Source organism: Astyanax mexicanus, chromosome 1, assembly GCF_023375975.1.
Source record: "Astyanax mexicanus isolate ESR-SI-001 chromosome 1, AstMex3_surface, whole genome shotgun sequence".
NCBI lineage: Eukaryota > Metazoa > Chordata > Actinopteri > Characiformes > Acestrorhamphidae > Astyanax > Astyanax mexicanus.
In genome coordinates this window covers 23,091,350-23,116,525 of record NC_064408.1, presented here as the reverse complement: position 1 = coordinate 23,116,525, position 25,176 = coordinate 23,091,350, and the positions used below count along the sequence as shown (strand labels likewise).

General features: G+C 36.9%; 1 protein-coding gene across 6 annotated transcripts in view; it reads right to left on the bottom strand.

Moving 5' to 3' along the window:
- arhgef28a (Rho guanine nucleotide exchange factor (GEF) 28a) overlaps positions 1-25,176 on the bottom strand; it is a 200,891-nt gene that overhangs the window by 31,073 nt on the left and 144,642 nt on the right. For 2 of the 6 annotated variants that reach the window (XM_049475014.1, XM_049475032.1), the window contains 21 exons: positions 22,587-22,708; positions 21,419-21,729; positions 20,769-20,949; positions 19,768-19,885; positions 17,816-17,902; positions 15,182-15,224; positions 13,849-13,950; positions 10,026-10,149; positions 9,530-9,665; positions 8,477-8,532; positions 8,167-8,227; positions 7,497-7,644; positions 6,972-7,090; positions 6,726-6,866; positions 5,250-5,500; positions 4,915-5,040; positions 4,172-4,289; positions 2,919-3,170; positions 1,610-1,686; positions 1,176-1,354; positions 725-816 (listed from right to left, as the gene is read on the bottom strand). In XM_049475014.1, coding sequence (XP_049330971.1) covers positions 725-816; positions 1,176-1,354; positions 1,610-1,686; positions 2,919-3,170; positions 4,172-4,289; positions 4,915-5,040; positions 5,250-5,500; positions 6,726-6,866; positions 6,972-7,090; positions 7,497-7,644; positions 8,167-8,227; positions 8,477-8,532; positions 9,530-9,665; positions 10,026-10,149; positions 13,849-13,950; positions 15,182-15,224; positions 17,816-17,902; positions 19,768-19,885; positions 20,769-20,949; positions 21,419-21,729; positions 22,587-22,708 — 2,844 coding nt within the window. The remainder of the gene's footprint in view (positions 1-724; positions 817-1,175; positions 1,355-1,609; positions 1,687-2,918; positions 3,171-4,171; positions 4,290-4,914; positions 5,041-5,249; positions 5,501-6,725; positions 6,867-6,971; positions 7,091-7,496; positions 7,645-8,166; positions 8,228-8,476; positions 8,533-9,529; positions 9,666-10,025; positions 10,150-13,848; positions 13,951-15,181; positions 15,225-17,815; positions 17,903-19,767; positions 19,886-20,768; positions 20,950-21,418; positions 21,730-22,586; positions 22,709-25,176) is intronic. The other 4 variants (XM_049475022.1, XM_049475035.1, XM_049475019.1 and 1 more) reach the window with 3 other exon arrangements.

The following is a 25,176-nucleotide window of genomic DNA, read 5'->3' as shown; positions in this document are numbered from 1 at the left end:
TGATTCAAAACAGACAATGGCCGCTTCTGGTAGTTTCTAACTAAGTTGGCACATGTCTCCTGAGGGGATTTTAGCCCATTCTTCCTTAACAAGTTGCTCAATATCATGCACACTGCTTGGTCTCCAAGCATGAGTTTCATAAACAGATTCTCAATATGATTGAGATCATGGCTCTGAGGGGGCCACTCTAGCCTTGACCTTGATTTTGGTGTCTTCAACTACATTTGACGTAAGATTCAGGTCATTGTCTTGTTGGAAGACCCATAGACAACCTAACTCTAGACTGGCAGCAGATGTTGTGATGATATTCTTCAAACTATCCACAAAATGGTTTCATGCACCTGAATAAGACAGCCTCATAGCATTATGCTTCCACCAGCATGCTTCACTGTGAGGAGTTAAAGGATTCATACTTACTATGCCAAACAAAAGCAGCATCCATATGCCATAACAGCACAGGTTTGGTCTCATCAGACCAAAGGCAAAGAACAGACTTTCAAAACTCACCCTTATGTTTCAGAAATAGAAATAATACAAACATTGTCCAGTATTTTAGGGAAATATTCAAACATTCTGAGGGGGGCTAATAATTAATAACCTTAACTAACTAACTAACTAACTAACTAAATAACTAAATATATATAGTGAATAATAGCACCTGGATAATGATATACTCTCTATCATCAATACACAGCCCACAGCCTCTTATAGTGTGAGGAGTTACCTTGTAGTTTGTGAATCTTCTGGATCTTTGCTTCTGCCACTTTTCTCTCTTCTTCTGATTCACTTGTAGTGTCATCCTCCTTTTCATGGCAACTGAAGGCAATGCAAAATAGTATTACGTTACATTACACATGGACACACACACAACAACAAATTAAATGTCATGAGCAGTGAAAAGTGAAACTTTAAGACCTCAAAAGGCCAACCGTCACAATGTAAAGTTGAGTAGAAATGGCAAAAGTGTGACAGTCAAAAACATAGTTACAACGGCAGCCTTGACAAATCCTATACAATATCCTACACACTCGTTTCATGCTTTTACAATGTAATGCAATGTCATTGATATGCTGCAAGTTATATAATATGTAGTCAAATTGTCCTTTTCCATTGATTGCTAGTGTTCTGGAAGGCCAATAATTACAGCAGGCAAATCCACAAAGGTTTGTACCCACATCACCACCGCCTCTCGGATGAGCCTCATCCAGGCGTTGCGCTCATCTTTGGAGGCCGTGTGCACTTCGTACATCTCTGGGCCAGCAGTAGATGCACTGATGAGGAACATGCCTCTCTCCTCATTAGCCACCTCCCTCACTATCAGCTTCTGCAAGGAAATCACTGGGGGCTTCTGGTCCTGAGAGAAAGAGTGGGATGAAGAACAGTCAGAATGCTTACAGTGAGCTTTAAAGAAAATGAAGCCATGATTCTCCATTTGCCAACAGCCAACAAGCCCTGATCTTACTCCACTGTGTTGTTACAAGCTTAGAGTGAGCAAAAACTAGCTGTGCAGTAATTGAACTGGAACACTGACGCAGAGGGGAAAATGTTATTGGTTCATAAAACCAGCTGTATTTCCAAAGGACAAATAAAGAAGACAATGAAGACTTACGACTGTAGCAAAGATGTATTTCTGGTCTTTCTCCTGGAGGAATACCAGCACATCCGTCAGCAGAAGAGCCAGCACATCTATGAGTAAACATAAACACATTAACCAAGCTTATTGGTTTTTGAAGAATGTAGTCATCATAGCCAACAAGATCATAACACTGTAATAAGCATACAGCGACACTAGTAATAAGTTAAATCAGCTAAGAACTAATTCTTTATATTATTATTATTATTATTATTATTATTATTATTATTATTATTATTATTAAATGAAGCTGTATCTCTTCTTTAGGCTTCAGTAACACATTTGGCAAAAATAGCATATACAGCTCTGGAAAAAAGAAAGAGAGCACTTTAGTTTCTGAATCAGTTTCTCTGATTTTGCTATTTATAGGTATATGTTTGAGTAAAATAAACATTGTTGTTTTATTCTTTAAACTATGAAAAAAAATTCCCAAATTCCAAGTAAAAATATTGTCATTTAGAGCATTTATTTGCAGAAAATGAGAAATGGCTGAAATAACAATAACAGATGCAGAGCTTTCAAACCTCAAATAATGCAAAGAAAACAAGTTCATATTCATAAAGTTTTAAGAGTTCAGAAATTAATATTTGGTGGAATAATCCTATTTTTTTAAATCACATTCTTTCATGTATCTTGACATGTTCTCCTCCACCAGTCTTACACACTGCTTTTGGATAACTTTATGCCACTGCTGGTGCAAAAAATCATGCAGTTCAGCTTGGTTTGATGGCTTGTGATCATCCATCTTCCTCTTGATTATATTCCAGAGGTTTTCAATTTGGTAAAATCAAAGAAACTCATCATTGTTAAGAGGTCTCTTATTTTATTTATTTTTTTTAAAGTATATAGTATATGAATAAAATAAAGTAAACAAATAAAGTGCACAAAAAATCCTACAAATACATAAATATTAACCAATAACAAACTAAAGCCTAAAGACTAAGGACTTTACACTAGGAGCAATACTGCATTTGCCATTTTAAAGTGAGCAAACATTCAAGAAATATGGATTCATTCTGCAGGTATTTAGAATACTGGTTTGGTCGATATTGCACAGTGTATTAAAAAACATAATAGCTTTTGTTGACCTATGAAAATTGATTCTTTGCATCACCATTTCAAATATGTGGCAATTTGGACAATTTCTATCTTGTATCTTAAGTGCAATCCTCTTAAACATAGTCTAAATATCTTATATTTCTCATAATATTATTAGAGTATTATCATAAGAATTATAAACTTGTGTGTTTATCATTTACACTCTCCATATCTGCGTTCCTCATACCTTTCAGTCTCCCTGTGGCGGTTTTCCAGAGCAGAGGGCCACGGTGCAGGAGTGCTCTACTACTGGCCATGTCCTGCTTGCGGAAGGTGAGGCCGTTCTTCAGCTTGGCTGAGCTTTTATTCTCCATGCGGTTTAAAACCTCGTTCAGCCACTGGCTCTGCTCGTGCTGGCTTACCCGCAGGTCCACCGCTGAGATCAACTCACGGATATGAGCCAGTGCAGCGGACAGGTCAGCGTGCTCTTCTGTGCCCTCTAAAAGAGAGTAAGAGAATTTCAAATTTCAGTTGAGTCAAATGAAAAATAAGTGAATAAAGGATATTATTTTTTAAAAGCTAGAAATTGTATCAGGATTAGTATCAGGATCTCATAATGCTAATATTACTATCTGAATATTCACGTAGGGATCAGAGATTAGAAGCACCAAAAATAACACACTTGATTTAATTCAACCACAGAGGCACACCTGGCATTAACATGTTCAGGGTGATACGATCACAAGTGAGTGCCAACATGCATATTAATTTTCGACTGCCACATGTCTGATGTGATCGCTTGTGATTTAATTTCACACATCACTTTCACAGAAGGAAGGGCGGGGTACGATAAGAGTCTTTCAGCTTTGTTTGCATGGAGTCATCAACCCAAACCGAGATGTGAAACCTAGTTTCTCTTGCAACCCTGCCTCAAGTATCACCTTTATATCCGTTAACTTGTTATTGTAGTGTGCTCAGCTAACCCGTATGGACGGTGGATGGTATGGTCTAGCAGTGGGATGTCTGGGATGAAACGAGATGCTTTGCTGTTCAAGCTACATTAATGATGTAGTCATGTGCGTCTCTGACCACCTCTGAAGGTTTGAGGTTTGAGGGATCAGATTATGATGCGTTCCCGAGATAATGATTGTACCACGTTCATACCGTTTATACTTTTGCTGGCTACTTACAATCGGATCACCCAGGATGCATCATAATGACATGCATCATAATGACATCTTTCTATTTATTTCATTTGGGGTATTTATCTTTAACTATTTTGTATATTCTATTTTTATTGTATTCCTTTATTGTACTTTTATCTATATATCTATTTAATAACAGCTCCTGGGTGTAAACTGGATCGTGAGATCACAATTTCGTTCCACCTCATGTACCACATAAGATGCGAATGACAATAAAATCTCCTTGAATCCTTGAATCCTTGAACATGTCAGATGTGTTGCACATATAACCAATACTCAGTGTAAAAAGACCTACCTTCAGTGTACTGCAGTATCCTCTCTAAGAGCACAGGGTATTTGGTGATTCGCTGTGTGACTAATAAAATGCACTCTGGGATTTCCCGCCTCTTCACCAGTGAGTTGCTACTCTGTTGCTGTAAAAACAAAAGGACAGATTTCACTTTAGAATTGCTTTGCCAAAAGATTGGAAGAAAAATCTAATCAAAAGCACAAAGGATCAAATCTGAACTTTCGTAAGAGCAGTAGACATACTGTATACCAGGGATCGGAAATTGGCAGGAACATCTGGCTCGTTAGGTTGTTTGAACTATAGTAAACGGTAATGGAAAAAAATAAATAATAAAACAAATAAATAAAATGGTTCTCTGGTGAAGATTTTGTTTACAGTCCTCCCGTCTCTCTCTGTCGCACTCTGCGTGACTTAGTTTCCGTCCGCTTTCATTTTCCGTACGTTCTTGGGCTCCCTATCTCCTTATAAGAGTGTTTTTTTCCCGGCTGTGTCCTAATTTACTAGCATTTACTAGTAAATGAGGAGCGGTGTGTTTATTTATTTATTTTTTCCTTTTTTCTTAGGTTTACCTGCTTTGAGATCAACTGTTCTGAAATTGGGTTCAACAACCCTCTGGGCTGGAGAGCTACTAGTCTGTGGCACTCCATCCCATCACACTTCATTTTCCAAAACAATTATTATAATGGCTTGGAAAATATCTGAACACTGAACAGAACAATTTGATATGGATGGTATAATAAAACTCTTACTTTAATAAACAGTTGAAATCTCTTATTCTGCTGCTGAAGCTCCTTAAAGAAGCTGACTGCTTCAGTGTGGTGGCTGCAAAACTCCCCGTACACCTGCTTCATGTTTTCAGCATTCTCCTGAGAAAACTATAGACACACACACATACACACAAACGCATATCTTTTTAATCAGTACATAACCTTTATATCAAGAAGATAGCCAATAGCCAATAAGATTAAACCCCCTTTCCCCCATAATTGATTAAATATTCAATTCAAAACATCAGTCAATCATTTAAAATCTCGATGATGACTTGAACTTTTAATAGAGAGAGGCTTTAGATAATGATGCACACCTGTTGCAAAAGGATGTCACCCACGCGGTGGATGAGATAGTTCCTGTCGCTGTCAGGATGAGCAGAGCTATACCGTCTCTCCCTCATAGCCGAAAGGAAGTCTCTGTGCAGGATGAGGAGTTCATCCAAGCAGGGAAATATTCGACCAAGGCTGTCTGTGTCCAACCCCACCTCCTCACGCATGCCCCGCCTGAACACCTCCGCCATGACGGTCAGTGTCTGCAAGTGGTGTAACTCCGTCTGCATGAGCTCTGAATACGAGACAGTACAAACAGTATTACATATTTACACACACAACCATTTTAATTTAATATGTGAAATATGACAATATGTCAAATTGATTTTCAAATAGAAACATACACTGACATTACAAAAATCATGAGACAGGAACTAGTCTCTTAAATTTACCTCTTAAGAGGCCCTGGCCTTTATACTGGCTACAAATGTAGGTAATACAAAACCATTTTCTAAGTAGTAAAATAAGTTAATTACATTCTGAAAAGTTTGAGGTCTTTAAAGACACCTTCAGGACACTTTGAGAAGCTCTCCACTCACTACTTTACTTTACTTTACTTTAAATCATTTTAATAACAGGAATTAACCCCAAATTCTTAAATTTGAAAATATAGATTCACATCTAGACCTTAAGGGTATTAAATGTTTGATTTCTATTTCTATTGATTTTAAAATTAATTTTAGGAAAGTGCCAACTTAATCATTTTGTGTTTATTATCTTTTGGGAGTTGCAGATTTACTTAGATTTTAAAATTTACAATTAGGATTTTCAAATTCTTGAAGTACAGGATGTGATATCAGGTAAAAAAAAAGGCAAAAAGTCACTTGTTTTCTGTTCGCTCTGAAAATTCTAGCCAGACACAGCCAGTCACAATAAGTATTATGCACTGTACTGTCCACTGTGGATAGTAAAGCTGTCTATGCTGCATTTTATGTCACAAATGACAGTGTGGATTGAGGAATATTAAATGCCTGCAGCACTTTTAGAAATAGAACATACAACCCATCTGGCATCCACCATCAGACCTCATAATTCACATTGTTTTGCTATGAGCCTGCTTTCCACTGTTCAACCTCGCTTACAAGATAACACCTCACAACAGATACAGCCATGGGAATTCATACCGTTTCCTGAGAAAACACTTCATAACCAATTTACTTGCTGCTACGCCTTGACTTTGAAAATGTATCTGTGCTTGCATTATGTGCCTTAGAAACCTTGAATAGTTTGACTGTATTCAAAAATAAAAATGCATTCAAATTATAATATTTTTTGTGAGTCATTGCACTTTTTTTTTTTTTTTTTTTTACAAAGTTTATGATCCCTCATAATATGTCTTGTAATAAAAGCTATAGAAATCTCTATGTCCACTCTCTATTTGTGAATATCGAACAAACCAATTCAGCACGTTTTTCTTTTCTTATTAGCTTCGATTACACAAGCTGATCCACTAAACTAACCATAGATGACATCCTGTCTCTTGATGGTGCGTTTTTCCTGCCTCTGGCAGAAATGAGGCTCCACTGCCAGACTCCAGGACTCCGCCTCCAAATCCTGAGCATCTGCCCCCAACTCGTTCTGTAGAGAAGCGTCCACTGTGTCTGCAGGAAGAACCGGAAGACAAATCGAGCTAAAGTTACTTGATCTGTGTTCTACACTTACACCACCCCTCAGAAGAAAAAAAAAAAGAGAGTCTCGGTCTGTACCTTCCAGGAGCGAGGACTCTGTGGAGGTAGAGGATTCCACACTCTGCAGGGGATCTTCTGACTGAACAGGAATTTTCCAGATAGAGGAATCACTGTCGTCCTCTGGACTCTCAGCAAGCCTGAAGAAAAATAAAATAGAATAAAATATAAATAAAAAAAAATAATAACTAAAAAAAAAAAAAAAAGAGTTTTAAGCTGCTATTGTAAGGTAAATATGCAACATAGTGCAAAAAACTAGAGCAAAATGACAAACTTTTATGGCAGAAATAAGTCAAGCTGTATTTGTTGTCCATTATTTGGTTCTTTAGTTGCCTCAAATCAAATCAAGTTGTTACATAATCTTATAAGAAACTTCCTCACTGTTACCCTAAACTTTACGAAGCAGATAAGATACAAAATAGACAAATAGGTGGATGGATATGTTAAAATAACAAGCAAATTTCCCTTTAGGAGACTTTCGAATTATGTATTCAGACTAATCAAAAGGAGTCTGATAAATAAAGAGTGAGAGTGAGGTTTTCTAACCGCTCTGGAACTAGAGGAACACTCCTAGAGAGAGGGCAGGGCAGAGGGGTCGTGTCCTTCCTGTCCCGTGAGGTCATCACTGGTAGGGAGTTTGAAGTGGACATTGGTGAAGATGATGAAGATGAAGCACTTTCACGCACTATAAAATCTATATTTAAGAAAAAGATAAAACAATAGAACAATAGATATATTGTTATAAAACTATATATAAAAAAATAAGAGACCACTTAAAAATGACGATTTTCTTTGATTTTACCAAATTGAAAACCTTTGGAGATTGAAATCAAGAGGGAGATGGATGATCACAGCCATCAAACCAAGCTGAACTAAACTTCTTGAATTTTTGCACCAGGAGTGGCATAAAGTTATCCAAAAGCAGTGTGTTAGACTGGTGAAGAAAAACATGCCAAGATGCATGAAAACTGTGATTAAAAACCAGGATTATTCCACCAAATATTGATTTCTGAACACCCAAAACTTTTCTTTGCATTATTTGGGGTCTGAAAGCTCTTTTTGCATCTTTTTTGTTATTTCAGCCATTTCTCACTTTCTGCAAATAAATATATTATATAAATATATCATTTTTAAATACATTTTTAAAAATATATATTGGAATGCATTTCATATATAAAGCAATACTCGACCATATGTTTATTTGAGTAGAACTCACTCTGAGGCAGCGTGGCCGCTCTGTTCTTCACCATGGAAACTGCATACTTATCCTGAACTTTCTGTAAAAGAACAAAAAACAAAAAAAAAAGTGTCAAGCATTTTCCTCTAGTGCCCACCCCTCTCTTCCTCAGAACACAATACAAGGACACGCAGCTCAGGTGAAAGGAGACCCCCTGCACACAAACGTCCAAGATCAGGCAAATGTGTTACTCCTGGCAGCTTAACCATTAAACTCAGGCTATCTGTGGGGTTTGGTTTCTGCTCAATCACACACACTCACACAAACAATCACATACAGAGCAGCATACCTTTAGACACTGTGCTGCTGAGTCTTTACAGCCCTTATGGATGCTCACGGCACAGTCTAAAAACACAAGGACAAAACAAACCAAATGTTAACAAGTAAAACATGTACTGACTAATTCGTTAAGTGATTTTGTCTGTTAATGCCTCATATTTCTAAGCTGGCTCACATTTTCTCTATTTATGTCATTTTCCACATTCTGACATACAGTGATTTACCCTGATTAATAGACAATGAATCTGCTGCCCATTACATTGCAGCAACTTTACATTAGAAGCAAACATTCTGACAACCAGCAACTTTACAGTAGAACCAAAAATCCTAAAAAAAAAAAAAAAAAAAAAAACAGTAACTTTACAGGAGAAGCAAATATTCTGAAAAATGACAACTTCTCAGGAAAAGGAAAAAAAAACATGCATCTCAAAACAACAACCTCAAAGTAAAAGGAAAAAAACTGCAAAACAGAGACTTTACTGGAAAAAAATGTTTTTTTTTGTTTTGTTTTTAAACATGGAAAAATATATACCTCCAAAAACAAGGCTAGGCCAAACTCCAAAATAGCAACTTTACAGGAGAACACTAAAACTCCAAAACAGGTACTATATGGGAAAAGTGAAAAATGTAGTCTTAACCTTTACAGAGATCTTTTTTTAAAGCTGTTATATTATTTTAAGTCTTTTTGGTTAATTTCAATTAGTCTATTTGTTGTGCTTATTGTCATGACATGATGCAAAGAGCAAATTTTTTATTAGATAAAAAGTAGCTTAAAAAAAAGTAAAGCAAATATGCCACAATTACTCAGCTGAATGCCTTTGGGAGTTACACTGAAAGCCTTATTTGTTAGATTAACTGCCAACATAATTAGTAAAAACTAAATGTGTATTGAATGGTAACATTTTTATTTACAATGGTTAAAATCAATTTTATGAGAAGATAAACATTAACATAAGCCAACAAAGAAATCATAGCACCTTATGTGTCCATATTTCTATTAACTACATGCAGCTCAACATTATTAAATCAATAAAGAAACTAAAGCCAAAAAGTAAAAACTCACTGGTGCAGTGTAAAGTTTCTTTCCCGGCAGCAGGCTTGTCGCACACCTCACACACTGAAGGCCCCGGTCCTGCTCCTGCTGTAAACTGGTGTCCGTTACCCTGCTTCTCTTTGGCTTCCCTCTCCTTTGCTTTCCCCTTTGAAAACCAAGGAAGAGACATGATAGCATTACTGACCCAAAAAGCAAAGGCCATAACTGTCACCCGTTTCCATCTGGACCTTTAGCTCCTCAGCTCTATCATGCGTCAGGGAGACCAGAGCGGCAGTGACAGCCAAGTTTGGGTAGTTTGGGTTCCGGAGCTGGTTAGGCGGGCACAAGAGGGGTTAATGATTAAAGCGTAAGAGGCTACAACAGCTAGGACTTGGGACCACATGTTTGTTTTTGGGATAGCTGCTTGGCCTATGATTACTCATCGCCTTTTAAGGTTCTGAAATCACAGGTTTAGAAGCAATTGAAGGTGGAACAGTTGTAAAACTGAGTGTGTGCATGTCCTTACCTTATTCTTGTTGCGGGTGCTATACATTCGACTCTTGATGAAACTGAAGGTACGGCTAACTTTATATTTCTCAGACTCCGTCTTTGAAGGAATTATGTACCGATCCCATTCTTCTTCTTCGATTCTGAAAGCACAGTCATCAATCAAACACAGATAAAGTGTTAAAGACAAATAACGGAACTTTTCCAATGCATGATGTCTATACTACTCAACTCTATTTGACTGTATGGTACCTTTTACCTGGTTTAGTTGACCCTACTCGCCTTTAACCACAAGGTTTGGAACCACCTTGCCAAATGGAGTCGAGTTGTGTAGGTAACATGCAGTAGAATGAGCACCAAAAGACCAAAATATATGATGAAGTGTAGTTATATTACCAAGCTGGATTCATTGTTTAGCAAGTTAACTGGTTTTGTAAGTTGAACATTAAATAGCATTATTATTAAGTGGTCTATTATAGTGCTAACCAAGAGCCACAGACTTTATTTTGCCCCTGTTAAATTGTCAATCTCCACCCACTAATTAGGAGTCCTCCTTTTAGATGATGCTACCATTGGATGCTATTGGATAGCTTAACACGCTTGGAGGAGATTTCTAAATGCCAATTCTGTCACAACCAGATACAAATACCTACATTGTCTAGAATTATATGACGTAACAGGGGGGCACCAAGCTACCCACCCAGTAGGAGCAAGGCCAAATATGCTACTTTACAGTCCCAGCCACAGATGGCTGCAGTATGTCACAGCAAAGAATCAGACTGTTTATTTTCTTTCTGTTGATATTAGCTCAAATTATGTTTGCTCTATATTGGGCATCCATAAAAAATATTATGTCATTTTTTTGGTCATTTAACTCAGATAATTTTGGAATAAGAATTTAGAACAGTTTATAAAAGTTTGTCACTTGTTTATCCAAGTTACCAAAAGGTAATTAAGACAAATGTCTATTTGTATTACAAACTAATTACATTTTAATTTTTTACATATTTATGCTCTCTCTCTCTCTGTTCATAAATTGTAGTTGGCAAAACTAGGGCACTTATTTTTATACTCAAGAACCCTTTTTGGACAGTTTCAAGTATTCCCAACCTTTAACCCACTTAAATCCATTTACCGGTGAGGCTTTAAGAAGTCGGACCAGGTGGGTCTGTAAACAGAAAACTTACTTCAATTTAATCAAGCAATTTTTTATTTAAAAAATATGTATTTTATTTTTTGGTACCTTTAAGATCCCAATGCTAACTTGCTAGCCCAAGAATCCTGCTTGGTAATAATTACCATTTCCCTCTTAATCACAAAAAACATTAATGAAGAAGCCATTCTTCAGCAGTTGTTTATAACACACAGGTTAGTTGGGTTTCGTCGGTGACAGCAGCTCGGCGTGAGTCATGCATTCTTCTCATAGCAACACATCCAATTAAAAATTAGTCACTGCCTTCAGTTGAATTTAGTTTAATAACAAACATTCCACTTTTGGCTGGACATTCTCAGCATCCGCTGCATTTTACACATATTTCTGGAGAATTCTATTAAAAGATCTGTAACAGCTTTAAGTGGAAACAGATTTATTAGTCATTTAATCAAAACATCTTTTGTCAGTCATCTTTTACACCTCAATGAAAGGTGAGTTTCTGACTATACACTATGATATACATCAGGGATGGGCAACTTCCATGATGGAGAGGGCCACATTTTTTCAGCATGACCATTGGAGGGCCACATGACCTCGCACTTCAAATAATTGAATATGAAAAACGCTACAAATGATTTTCAATAAGAACAAATTTTATATGAATTTATATCTGTATGTTTACAGCACCAACATTTATCAACTATTTTCTGCATATTAATGCATTTTAATACGGCAAAAGACAAACCGTTTACTTAAAAAAAGTGCAAAAAGGAAGTCCTTCATATCAAAGAACAAAAAGTTTGCTTAAAAAACTGATTGCAAATACAGTAGTTCCTCTGTGTAAAATAAGTTCATTATAACAAGTCCTTCATAAGCAACAAGGACAAAACATTTGCTTATAAAAGTGCAAAAGGCATTTGAACTCATTTATAACAAAGAACAAAAAAGATTTAAAAACTGATTGCAAATAGCTCATTCAATAATAGCAGAAAACTAGACCACAGAGGCCCAACATTTATTGAAGCTAATGAGAGAGCTGTGGTTTGGCCTGCTGGCTCACAATGGACTGGATGTCAATGTCAATTTTCGTGGTTGTTTGGCAGCGCCCTCTAGCGGTCAAAAGTAGAATTACGTTTTTTTTTTGTTTTTTTTTTATTATAAAATTATGAAATTATTTTTGATCTATTCGCGGGCCGCACTGAGTGATGACGAGGGCCGTGTGCGGCCCCCGGGCCGCCAGTTGCCCATCCCTGATATACATGGTCTCCCTTGAAACATATTAAATGTACTATTTTGGAAAAACTTATTGCAACTAAAGTATATTTCAATAGTAATTAAGCTATATTTAAACAACAAAGTGCTTTTTAGTACAACTTCTGTGAACTTAAATATATTTAATTAGGTGTTTTTTAACACCTTTTTTAATACCCTTGAAGCATATTGTAAATGTACTACTTTGCGTAATGGTGCACATAGTGTACACCTTAACGCAACTGGAAAAAACACTAAAGTGCACTTTAAGCAGTATTTAATGCCACTATACATATTTTCTATCAGCACAACGTATAATTTAATTATGGAAATACAGAGAAAGTATATTTAATGTGTATTTTCATAAAGTACATTAAATTAAAAATGCACTTTTAGTATTCATTACCTAATTTGAACACACCTTTAATGCTCATAAGTATACTTCCTTTTAACAAGGGCTGTTACTCAAACTATATATCCAGTCAAAGCTCTTGATGTCAGAAACTGGCCATTGATGGATCGCTAAAAGTTTGCCTGACAACAGAAGTAACTGTACACCTATAAGGTGGACCTACAGAGTGCAGTCAGTATAATATGGCCATCTCTTTTGTTTCTATACTGTCATACTTTTGAGCTTGTTTTTTCTTTAATTACAGACTGTAGTGAGGTATCTGTTTTTCTACATACTTTATTATTCTTCTTTTCACCCAATTTTTCAATGGTCAGGACCCCACAGGAGAGACCACCATAGAGCAAGTATTATTATTTGGGTGGTGGTGTGTTATTGTGTGTTGTCCTGGCAAGAGTATATCAAAAACAGCAGTGCTGCTGGAGTTTTTAAACAACTCAACTGAGAACAGTAGAGTCTTGTGGGCACTGATGAAGGACTAGAGAATGACCAACACAAACTGTGCAGCAACAGATTCAGAGCTTTTCTCTCTGACTTTAAATCTACAAGATGAAGGAGTTTTGTTGGCGTTTCTAACAGAGTGAAGAGTGAGGGAGCACAGTGTTTAAAAACTCCAGCAGCACTGCTGTATCTGATCCACTCATACCAGCACAAACTGCTTCTCTATGCTCAGCAGAGCAGAGAAAATTAACACTGAATGTAGACACAAGGTGGTGGTCATAATATTCTGACTGGACTGTGTATAATATGGTGGAGCTCATAAAGTGCTCACCTATAAGCAAAGTACAAGATAGGACAGTGTATGTGAAGTTAGTTCAAACAGCTTTAACAAAGAATTGAGATCATTTAGTAACGTTATTATACAGCATTATTTAACTGTTTAATGGTTACTTAATGCCACAAGAAGCATACCGGACGCTGTAGTTAGAGGTTGGGGTCAAACAACATAAAAGTGTTAGAAGTGTAAGTGGGTTAAGCTGGTCAAGCTGATGATGCTGGAGGACTGAAGCTAAGAATGCTGTGACGTACTCTTTGAGGAATTCGGAGAGCGTAAGGTGCTGGAGGGAGTCATCCAGCTCAACGCTGGACTCGTCGTCGGCAGACTGAGCACGTCTACGGAACTTTAACTCCCTACAGAGGTTCAAATACAGGGCTGAGTGGGTACTGCACGCTCTTTACTCCCCAGGTAAAACACACTTACACAAAGACCTGGACGATCTGACAACATTAAAAGCATGGTGTTATCAGTGATGATAAGATGTGGGCCAATATTAAATGATAAAGTTGAGATTCTAAATTTAGGCAAAGGTTTGGGTGCCCAAGTGAATAAGTTTAACTCCCAAAATAAATGTGAAGTGTGTCGGAAATGTTAATATAAAACATAATATTTAAATAAATTTTCCTGTAGCATATTTGTTCACATATTTTCTCTTTCATATAAATAAAAGTGTGCAATTTGAATAGAGGTGCACAAACCTTTGCATAAGACTGTACAAGTAATGTCAATGTTGCTTGAATATTTAATAAAGGTTTACTTTGGGTGTTATTTGGCTGTATGTATATTACCATCATAAATGAGACATTCTACGTGTACAACATTAATTAAATCTACAACATTCTATAAAATGCATTAAGCATATTAATATTTTAAAACTTAAAATATATGTTTGTTGAATGTATTTTTGTATATTGAGGGATATTTACTAATAACAAATTGCTTTTTTTATCTAGTTTTAGTTCCCTCGAAAATAATAATGATAATAAAAAACATAATAATAATAAAAATAATAATAATAATAATAACAAAAATAATAATAATAACTATCAATTAAAATGAAGTATTAATAGTCCTCCAAAAACAGGGTGGTGGCAAGCCAAATAGGGTTTAGAAGATTTTTTAATGATCATAAAACAAAGTCTCAGGCATTCTGTTCCTATTCATTTTGTGTCATATCTTTCTGTAAATCTTTCTGACTCTGTAAGTTTCAATAGAATAAGTCATTTCAACAGCTGTCAATAACTGTGTATACATTTTAACATGCATTTATGCAAAATAAACAAATCAAATCAGCCCTTTAAACTCCAAGTGTTATAAACTCAAACTATCCACCAGATGGAGCTGCTGTGCCGGGAGAGAGCACATTCTCTCACATGATCACTCACTACACCTCTCACTTTTAGAAAGGTCATGGCCATTTTGGCAAAAAAAGGAAAAAAGCCATGACCTTCGAAACTACAACAGGAAGCACTCTGTCTCCAGGCAACCCTGTCGTCACTCTGACATCCGAGAATCTATCTATAATCCGCTCGATAGCACAAACAGAAAGTGAGAAGACACTCTGGTGTAGAGCGGGGCCATTACCTTTTCTCCTGTGACTGCTCGGTTAAGCTGAAGGCACGCTGTTCTGTTGAAAGAGAAGAGATATGTTAGTGCAGTCAGTGTATGTACAACACAATACAGTTCTGGGTATTTTTTTCCAAAGAAGCACCTGCTGAAGCACCCAAGCTTTTGAAGAGTTAAAAAAAAAAAAAAGGAAAAAGTATTTTCAGACAAGTTTTAAATTGATGTGTGAATGTTTATTACCACTGTCTTGCACTGTATATACATTGTCACTGTCAATTTTTAAATATGTCAGTTGTTCTTTACATCATGTCATAATTTCTTGATGAACGGGCCAATAGAATAATAGACAATGGAACAAAGAAAATGCTCTAAAACAACTTGGAATTACATATTTACATACTAACTTTTATTGAAAGTTAAGTATTTTTATTCTTCCTTGCAGGAAACACATGAAAAATCTAAATGACCAATCCCATCCAAAAGGTACGTAAAGATTTACAAACAAAGATTAAGCCTATATTTTCCTTTAAATTAAAATATCAATTTTTAAGGCTAAGTAGTCAAAGACTAGGCTTAATGCCTATTCAGGAAACAGACCCTTGAGGTTCCAAACACCATTTGTTTGGATTTAGATTTGCCCGCACCAGACCAATAAAAATTGAGATTTTTGGGGGGTTAAGAGACATTTAAGGCCATCTAATTTCAGTGTTTAACAGCAATGTTAGTCAAGCATCTCCAGTTTTTAATCTAAGAAACCAACTTCAGATACCAAAATCTTTTCAGGCTTGTCGGATACGTTGGCTGTTTCACTACATTTGAGCAAAATGATAAATGATGTTCATTTTAATTAATATTAATTACTTTTGCTAAACTGTTCCTGCAAGACAAAGGTAAATTAGGGGCCTGGATTCCCATGTGTTTCTCACAGACATATGCTGATAAAACCCTTCAACAAACATGTCTGACTGATTGATTTTATGTGCTGTAAGTGATAAATTATGTTAATTGCATGTTCATTTTCACTGAACCATTCCTTTAACTAATCTTATTAAGCAAAACCTGCTGTTGAAGGTTGCCAGCTCAGTGTGCACATGTGTTGGCTCATCAACTGCACCAGGAATAAGTGATTAAGAAACAGTTTGCCAAAAACTCAGATGAATATGATTTCACTTGTTTTAGCAATCCTAATTACAGTACATTTATAGTAGACGATTGTTGTTCTATTGTATTATTATATAATGTTTATTTATTGACTTTCATATCATAACTGAATTACTCTGACTGTAGCATGCATGTAGAAAAGAAAAACATGTTTTTAGGTAGATTCAAAAACTTAATAAAAAAGGAGACTGGCTGCTGGTTTCAATATGGATGGGAGTTTTTATAAGTTGTTGGTTATGCGAAAAGAGGATGGTTGACATGTTAGTGAGAAAAGCTCTCACTGATGCGGAGATCTGCGCAAGCGCAGTAGCTGCAACAAGCCGCAAAAAAGGTGCATTGTGCGTTAATTCAAATGCTACAACTCATTCATGAGTTTTTTTTTTTACAGTTTCCTGTATTTTGGTCTCTACCCATTCACAAAAAATAAGATTTTTGTCTTGTGTGTCTGGAAATAGCTGATCAGCTGCATTGCAAAACAGCAGACAGGAAAACTGACTTTCGTTTGAGGACATCTGTAGTATATTAAAAAAATATATATGTGACTATAGGGAGAGAAATTAAGATGCAGTACAAAACACATGGGACACTTGGAGCCCATTAGTTTTCAAAGATATATAAAAGCTAAGAGGTCACAGTATGTGTGTTTAACTCTGTTTAGAAAATAATGCACATATTCAGCACTCTATTTTGTTTCTAATACAGGGTCTCCTGCAGAAAATTGGGTAATCAATGTGGGGGCGATTGTTGTTAAGGCCGCCTTGCCTAAATACTGCTGCGGGAAACTCTTTAATATTTGTTTGCTAGTTTGGAAAATGTCTTGTGATTATTTGAGAGGAGATTAAAGGAGAGAAGACCTTAAACTTCTGCTTAAAGTAGAAAACCAGACCCTCTCTCTGATTAAAGTGAAACCAGGAAAGAGACACAGAGGAAAAGAAGGTAGGGATGCTATTTATGTGATGATAGATTGGAAGGAGGGGTTTCAGGCATGTTCCTCTTCCCAATTTTTCTGTGTTTCATAACACTACATAATGTAACTTAAATACTTAAATAATTGACTAAATACATTGGTCATACCATGTTAAACACAAGACAGAAACAGTGCAGTGAAACAGAATTTGAAAATGATGGCATTACCATTACCCAAGGTCTGACGTTGTACAACTATTTTAAGCATAAGCACACAAGGCCATGAGGGGTCAGCAAAAACACAGACAACACAACAAGATCACCCATATTCAACCACAAACACTGAACAAGAGCAGACCAGATATTATTCATTACAGCCACTTTATATAAGCACCCTGCTTAGCTGCAAATACACAAACACATTTTAACACATAAGCACCACCTGCAAAAACACACCAGCACCATCTTCCCACCTGCAAACACACACACCCGCACAGAGGCACCAAGCACCACCAGAAGCTACATGCATGTTATTGGCTGTGTGCAGTAGGGCTGGTTCAGGGGTGTTGGTTTGACAGTACTTACTAACAGGATTGAGCAGAGAGAGAGATTTAGAGAGAGACAGAGCGTGTAGGAGAGATCTGCTGCCACTGCTGCCGGAGAGGGCGCCATCTACAGGACAGAGTGGATATTACACTACAGAATAGCCCAGCACTACTCTTTAAGCTCAACTAGACAAGGTTAGTTTAAGAAAATACAAATAATAAGATAAGATACCATCAGCCCTGCAGTTTAATTTAAGACTATTATATTTAAGACTGATTATATTTATTAATTTGGTAAAAATTCTAAATACACATTTATTACAACACAAAAACAAATAGCATATTGCATATTAGCTAAAGACTAAAAGCATTATAAGAGTCATTTAATAATGATTGTCAAAGTGATTGCACCACTTTAAAAGGGATTTACTGCACATTAACATATGGACAAACCGTAGATAAACTCATTAATTAGAATCAAATAAATACATTATACTAATAATAAATGAAACCATGTATTAAACATTTTCATATTTATTCAACTTTGATTTCTCTGTATTAAACAAAAAGCCACCAATAAAAAAATAAAAAACTTGTAAGACTTCCAAAAAAAAAAAAAAAAAAAAAAAGAACTACCGGAGCCCTAAGAGAGCACAATTGGCAATGCTCTCTCCCCACATCACTCCAAAGGGTGATGTCGATCAGCACAAAGCATCTGTTAGATGAAGTATCAGAACCGAGTCGCTGCACTTTCCTCCGAGCGTGCTGTGATGCTACTTTGCATTTCTGCATCAGCAGCACTTTGAAAAGAGGTGGCGGCTGACTTCACATTTACTAGCATGGGCTAGTTTTCACCCTACTGGTGTGTTGGGGCATCACTAGTGATAGGAGGAGTCCTAATGAGTGGGTTGGTTAATTGGCCGTGTAACATGGGGAGAAAATGGTATAATGGTCTCCATAGGACTACTTTCATGTTATCAACTATTAACTATTATGTCATCACAAGACAAATAATGATGGGATTTGCCTCAAGACATCATTGATGAAGAGGAAATGATTTATAATCTAGTGGATGTCTTCTTTAAAATGTACAGAATTTACTATACGAGTCATAAATCAGACACACACAGGCTCCAACCAGCCACCGTTTCTCTAATGCTTGAAAGACTCTTTGACTTGGCCCTGCTTGTCTGTGGACAGACAAGTGGACAGGAAATGTAACAGATGTTATCTTCTCTTTCCTCAGGATTGTGTTTTCAGAGCTCTAACATTTACAGAGCAAAACAGGAAGTCATATGCTGTTTTTTTATGACTTTTGTTGACTTATGTATATATAAATGTACATGCAGAGACAATACTAAACACAAAACGCAGTATTTATGAAAATAATTATTATAAAGTATTTAAAGAACTATAATAAAAACAATTATTACAATTTCTGTCCAGTGTTTAATAGAACAGGTGGTTTTTGAAGATGTGAGAGGGCAGTCTTTCATTTTTAGACCAACACTATCTGTCAAAACTGACATACTCAACACTTAACCACTACTATAACAACTATAACAACTGATTTATGAATCATTATTGCAAGTGTTATGTGGGCCACTAGTAGATTAATGTTGATCTCAGGGAACTCTTGTGCCTCAAGCTCACCCTCAAAAGTGCATTTTACTAAAAATAAATATACTGTATAATGTAATCAAACCAAATCAAACCAAACTCTCAAACTCTAATATCTACGCACTTTTCTCTACTCTTTTTGCAATGGACTCTTTTTTTTTACTCAACGTTGGAAGCAGGCTTGGTGAAACATTCATGCTTTGCACTATTTTTAAATGGTAAATAAAGAAAAGGTTCTATTAACACTAACATTCTTGTTTGAGAAAAAAGAAAGAACAGAAAGAGAGTTGATGAAAGGCATCTACTAAGCAGTAGCATCATTTGAATTAAACCCATGTTGAGAGTTAAAAGTGAAAGATGAGAGGGTCTTACCCTGGCTGATGTCAGCAGGTGGGGGCTGGGGGTCTCGGCTAAAGCGAGGGGGCAGCAGGCTGATTTTGGGGGATGAGTAAGAGTATGAACGGAGACGACCTCCCTGATCAGCAGGGTCCTGAAAAAAGACAAAACTGATATTTTTAACATTCTTAATACAAAATGCAGAGAAGAAGAATAAAACATGTAATTTTTCAAGTAAGTGAATTTGTTATTCCAACATTATTGGGATCTAATTCGAGCATGCAGTGTCAATGTGAGGGATTTAATGTCTTGACCCTGAACCCAGATCAGTTCAGGTCCTTAAATACTGATTTTTTGCTTATACTGAAAGATACTAAAATGTGTTCCTCTTCTAAAAAATAGTTTATTTGGGCGAGTAAATCGCATGTTATTTACAGTAAGCTTAGATTCCTGAATTTCTCCAGCACTAAGGCTGGAGCATTAGCATTAGCCGCAAACCATTATTTCTATACGGCTGAAGAGCTAGCACGGTTAGCGGGTAATGCCAATGCTGCTCCAGCAGTGCTAGCCAGGGTTAGGAGCAGGCTAAAGACTGATAATAGTCACGTCTGAATAGGGAAATAACGGTTAGTGGCTAATGCTAATGCTACGGCTTTACTGCTCCTTACAACCTGACTGGTAAAATTCATACAGAAGACACACTGGATTATAAGGCACACTGACAATTTTCGGGAAAATTAAAGGATTTTGAGTGCGTCTTATAGTGTAAAAAAATATTGTAATCATTTTAAATTGCTGTATAACAGTTATGTTAATATAGTCAGAGTAAAATCTGAACTATTTTTACATATATTAGTGTCATCAACAGTGTCAATAGTTTACAGTAGCATCAACATTTTACTAATTGTTATTAGAAACTTTCAAATTCTCTGACTTTTAGTACGAGCATAGTGTAATCCACACAGAACTGAGATAATATATATATATATATATTTTTTTTTACTACTTGTGTAAATCAACAATTATATTGTGTCTACCTTTGAAGATGTGTTATTACAGGCAGAAGAGGCAGAATGAGAGCGGATGCAGGTGAGGTCAGGGGCGGGGGCATCTCCATTGCTCTTCTGGTCAGAAGATATCTGGGGAAGTGGCTTCTTCATAAGAAAGTCATCATCATCTTCTTCCTCACTGTCCATTTCCAAAGCCACAAGACTGGGGCTTATGAGAGGTGAAAAACATATAATTTACAATATATAAATGAACTGTTAAATATATTGCTTAAAATACAGTCATGCATACAATTAGAGTCAAGCTATTTATAACAATGTTAAAATATTTATTTAACAGGTTTGCTTCATTTACTTTGCACTGGAACTAAATTATGTCTGAATTTGGTCTATAATTTAATAAATTTAAGATGTAAAGCAACTTTTGTACCAGTAATTGAAGTCACATTTAGCAGACCGAAGGCCTGCTTGTGAAGCTTGTGTACACATTTGAAAGGGAGGAAACCCAAACCAGCAGAAGTCACATTTTGCATTAAATTAATCATTTGTGATTAAAAAATATCTGAATTTTTTTTAAACATAATAAAAAAATTGGGGAAGATTGTTTTGATAAACTATCGCTTTTTATTACTTTTTTGTTTACCAAAAACTCCCCCAGTTTATCTAATCAAGTTAATTACCTAAGTTCATATGATTCTGGAGGAGAGCTTGCACTGTTGTAGGTCGGATCAGTGGGACGGTTGGTACGAAGAAACCTGTCTAGCACCAGCCCTGCTGGGGAAGTGGGGGAGAAATGAGTGAAAGATGGAGAGAAAGGGCGAGAAAAGGAGGGTTTTTCTTTTGGCCCCTCATCCTCTTTAACAGGTGGTGGCGTGTCTATTGATCCAGTTGAAGAAGTCTCCGCCCCTGAACCAGGCCACACCCCACTGTCTGTCCCAGAGCTGTCTCCCGTCACTCCAGAAATGCTATACTTTCTGCTGAGGTCATCCTCCTGCATAAAGGAAGAGTAGAATGTGACTCAATGTTAACAAGATTTAGTCATTTAAACACTTTATCAGAGTTTGGCAAACACTGATAAATAACTGTGCTGTTTATTTATCAGTCTACTCAGCTAAATAACTGATCATCACAACGGTTTATCAGTCTACTCATGCTTTATTAGAGCTCAGTAACAATGAAATAAATAACTGATCACCACAGTGATTTATCAATCTACTCATGCTTTAGTAGAGCTCAGTAACACTAAGATACTAAATGACTGAACAGTGCAGTAAATTGTCAGTCTACTCATGCTTTAGTAGAGCTCAGTAACACTGATATACTAAATAACTGAACAGCACAGTAATTTATCAGTCTACTCATGCTTTAGTAGAGTTCAGTAACACTCAAATAATGGCTGTGCTGATCAGTTATTTATCCATCAGTCTACTCAGGCTTTAGTTAAGCTAAATAACTGCACAGCACAGTGATATTCAGCACACCTGTGCTATAGTAGAGCTCAGTAATGGTGACACAAATAACTGATCAGCACAGTGATTTACCAGTCTACTCATGCTTTAGTAGAGCTCAGTAACATTGACAAGACACTGCTGGTGATCCTGTTAAAAGACTATTTATCATTTAAAGGGCATTTTTGGGTGTTCTGAAGAATCAAAGTATATACAATAATATAGACCAATTTGTGGTAGATACATAATGTGTTGCAGCTTGTGAATAAGTTGTATTCCTAACTGCAATATGTAGAAATATCACCACAATACTCAAAATCATCCAGGTCATCGTGCCCTAACCAGCACAGACACACAGAGACACAGGCCCAAACACACGAACAGACACACAGTCACATACACTGGGAGGCAGCTGTTGAACCTTTCCGCCACGGTTTAGCATGGCAGCAAGTCTGGCAGCAGCAGTGTGTGTCGAGTGAAGCTGGAACGGAGAGCAGGAGCCAGGAGGGGAGCACGATGTCTCTGTCAAAACAAAACACACACACTCAAATGTCTGGCTGCTTGCTTTGAGGTTGTCTAGTTAAGGGGAAATAATGAAAGACTGAGACAAAAACAACACTTTCTAGCATGTGATGCACAGAACAGCTGTCACAATACTTTTACTGGAAATATATGTGTGTGTGTGTGTGTGTGTGTTACGAAGCAAAGACAGGTCTAAATATCCAGATATAAATATCTGTAACACAGGGCTCTGAGTGGTCCAGCAGTCTAATGCGCTGCCACTATGATCAGGAGATTGCCGTTTATGTAGCTTTGGCTACCGGAGCCCTGAGAGAGCACAATTGGTCTTGCTCTCTCTGGGTGGAGAGATGGCGCTCTCTCCCCACAACACTCCGAAGAGTGATTTCCGCAGCACGAGGCGTCTGTGAGCTGATGTTTCAGAACAGAGTCGCTGCGCTTTCCTGCGAGCGAAAAGAGGCGGTGGCTGACTTCACATGTATTGGAGGAGGCATAGAGGGTTGGGTAATTGGCAGTGTAAATAGGAGAGAAAATGGGAAAAACAAACCTCTAAACTAGCTGGAAGGGTAAAGACTACTTTACTATTAACATGAATGTCCATTACTACAAATACAATAGCACTAAAAAAAGCTCATCACGCTTGGAGGAGGACAACAACTGCAAGACATTTTACATCAGCTAACAAACCCCACATACAACATCATTACATACAGTGATGGAGGGAGAGATTGTGGGCCAGGAGGATGCGTTGCACCAGGCTTCAATCATTAATATTGATGCACAATGACCTATGCTAAATTTACACTACCAGGTTGGAAGGTAAATAAGAAATTTGTCTTAATAAGACATTGGTAAGGTACCAGTATTTATTTATTTAAATGAATGCCATACATGGGCAAGAGTGGTATAAAACCCCCAGCATTGAGTTACGGAGCAGTAGAATTGTGTTCTCTGGATTTATGGTGCTCCATCCACTAATATTGGGACACGATAGAGAGCAAGGTCAATAGAGGATTAGATCCCTAAATTGCAATCAACTTATCACAACAATGCTCCACAACCAATTAAAAACATTTGCTTTACAGTAGAGACAGTATTTATAATCTATGTAGTAAATCTGACTGTCTGTGTGTTTGAACACAACACAAAAAAATGAACCACTGTCTGCCATGAATCTTTGCATTTAAACTATTGAATAAAATTAGTTACAATCAATATAGTATTACAAAATTTAATATCGCAATACTAATAGCTATCAATATTTTGTTACACCCCTAATTTGTGTATAAAAAGCATACCCTTGATCCCAAACACTTAAACGCAAGTGAGTATAATGTAACGCACAAGAGGTGCTTCACAAATTTTTACAGCAACAGCAAAAATCCAGTAAATACTATGAAGCTGTGCTGGAGGTTAAGTGGCCAGGATAAACAGTCAACATGTGCATCCTGGTAGCACCACAAGTGACAAGAGGCCTACTCTCACTCACCCACACACACGGCAAACACACACACACACGCCAAACACACACACACACGCCAAACACACACACACACGCCAAACACACACACACACGCCAAACACACACACACACGCCAAACACCCACACACACGGCAAACACACACACACACGCCAAACACACACACACACGCCAAACACACACACACACGCCAAACACACACACACACGCCAAACACACACACACACGCCAAACACACACACACACACACACACACACACACACACACACACTGTTTGATGTGTGGACTGCTCTTGGACTGGCTAATGTGTAGGAAATCCTGTTCAACTAAGGGAAATTTCCAAGTGCAGCAAAGACATCCAATAAAGATGGGAAAACTCCACTCTTATGCAATTCTAATACTCTGAAAGCACTGATATCTCAAGTATCAGCCAGTACACTTAATATATTTTTATTATATTAAGCTGTAAGCACTTTATTTAAAAAAATAATTTCCTTAAAATGACAACATTAAAAATCATCAAACAACTGGCTCACATTACCAGGCTAAAGTCACTTAAATTTGATTTCCTGCCTAAAGTGATTTTTTTGTGTTGTTTGCACATGTCAAATCTGATCTTTTTAAAAATTTTCTTTGAGTCACTTTCATGTGGGATCCATGGGTATGCAACATTAATGTGAACTATTAGATTGGATTTCATGTGTCTTCTGGTAATAAATGGAAGCCAAATTTCTTATAGGAAACCCTGCAGCCATATTTTCTATGTCACCGGGTGGTCGTTTCCATTCACACAAAACCAGGTTCTGATTTCTATGAATGAGGAGAGACCAAAATGCTCAAAACTTAAAACCCTTTCAAAAACATATTTTAAATATCTAAAAGTTAATCTAATAGTTTACAGCGTTTGGCTACAAAATGCAAATAAAATGTGATATTGGGTACTTTGCTTGCACAGATCACTACATTAAAGAGTTAAGAGGACACCACAT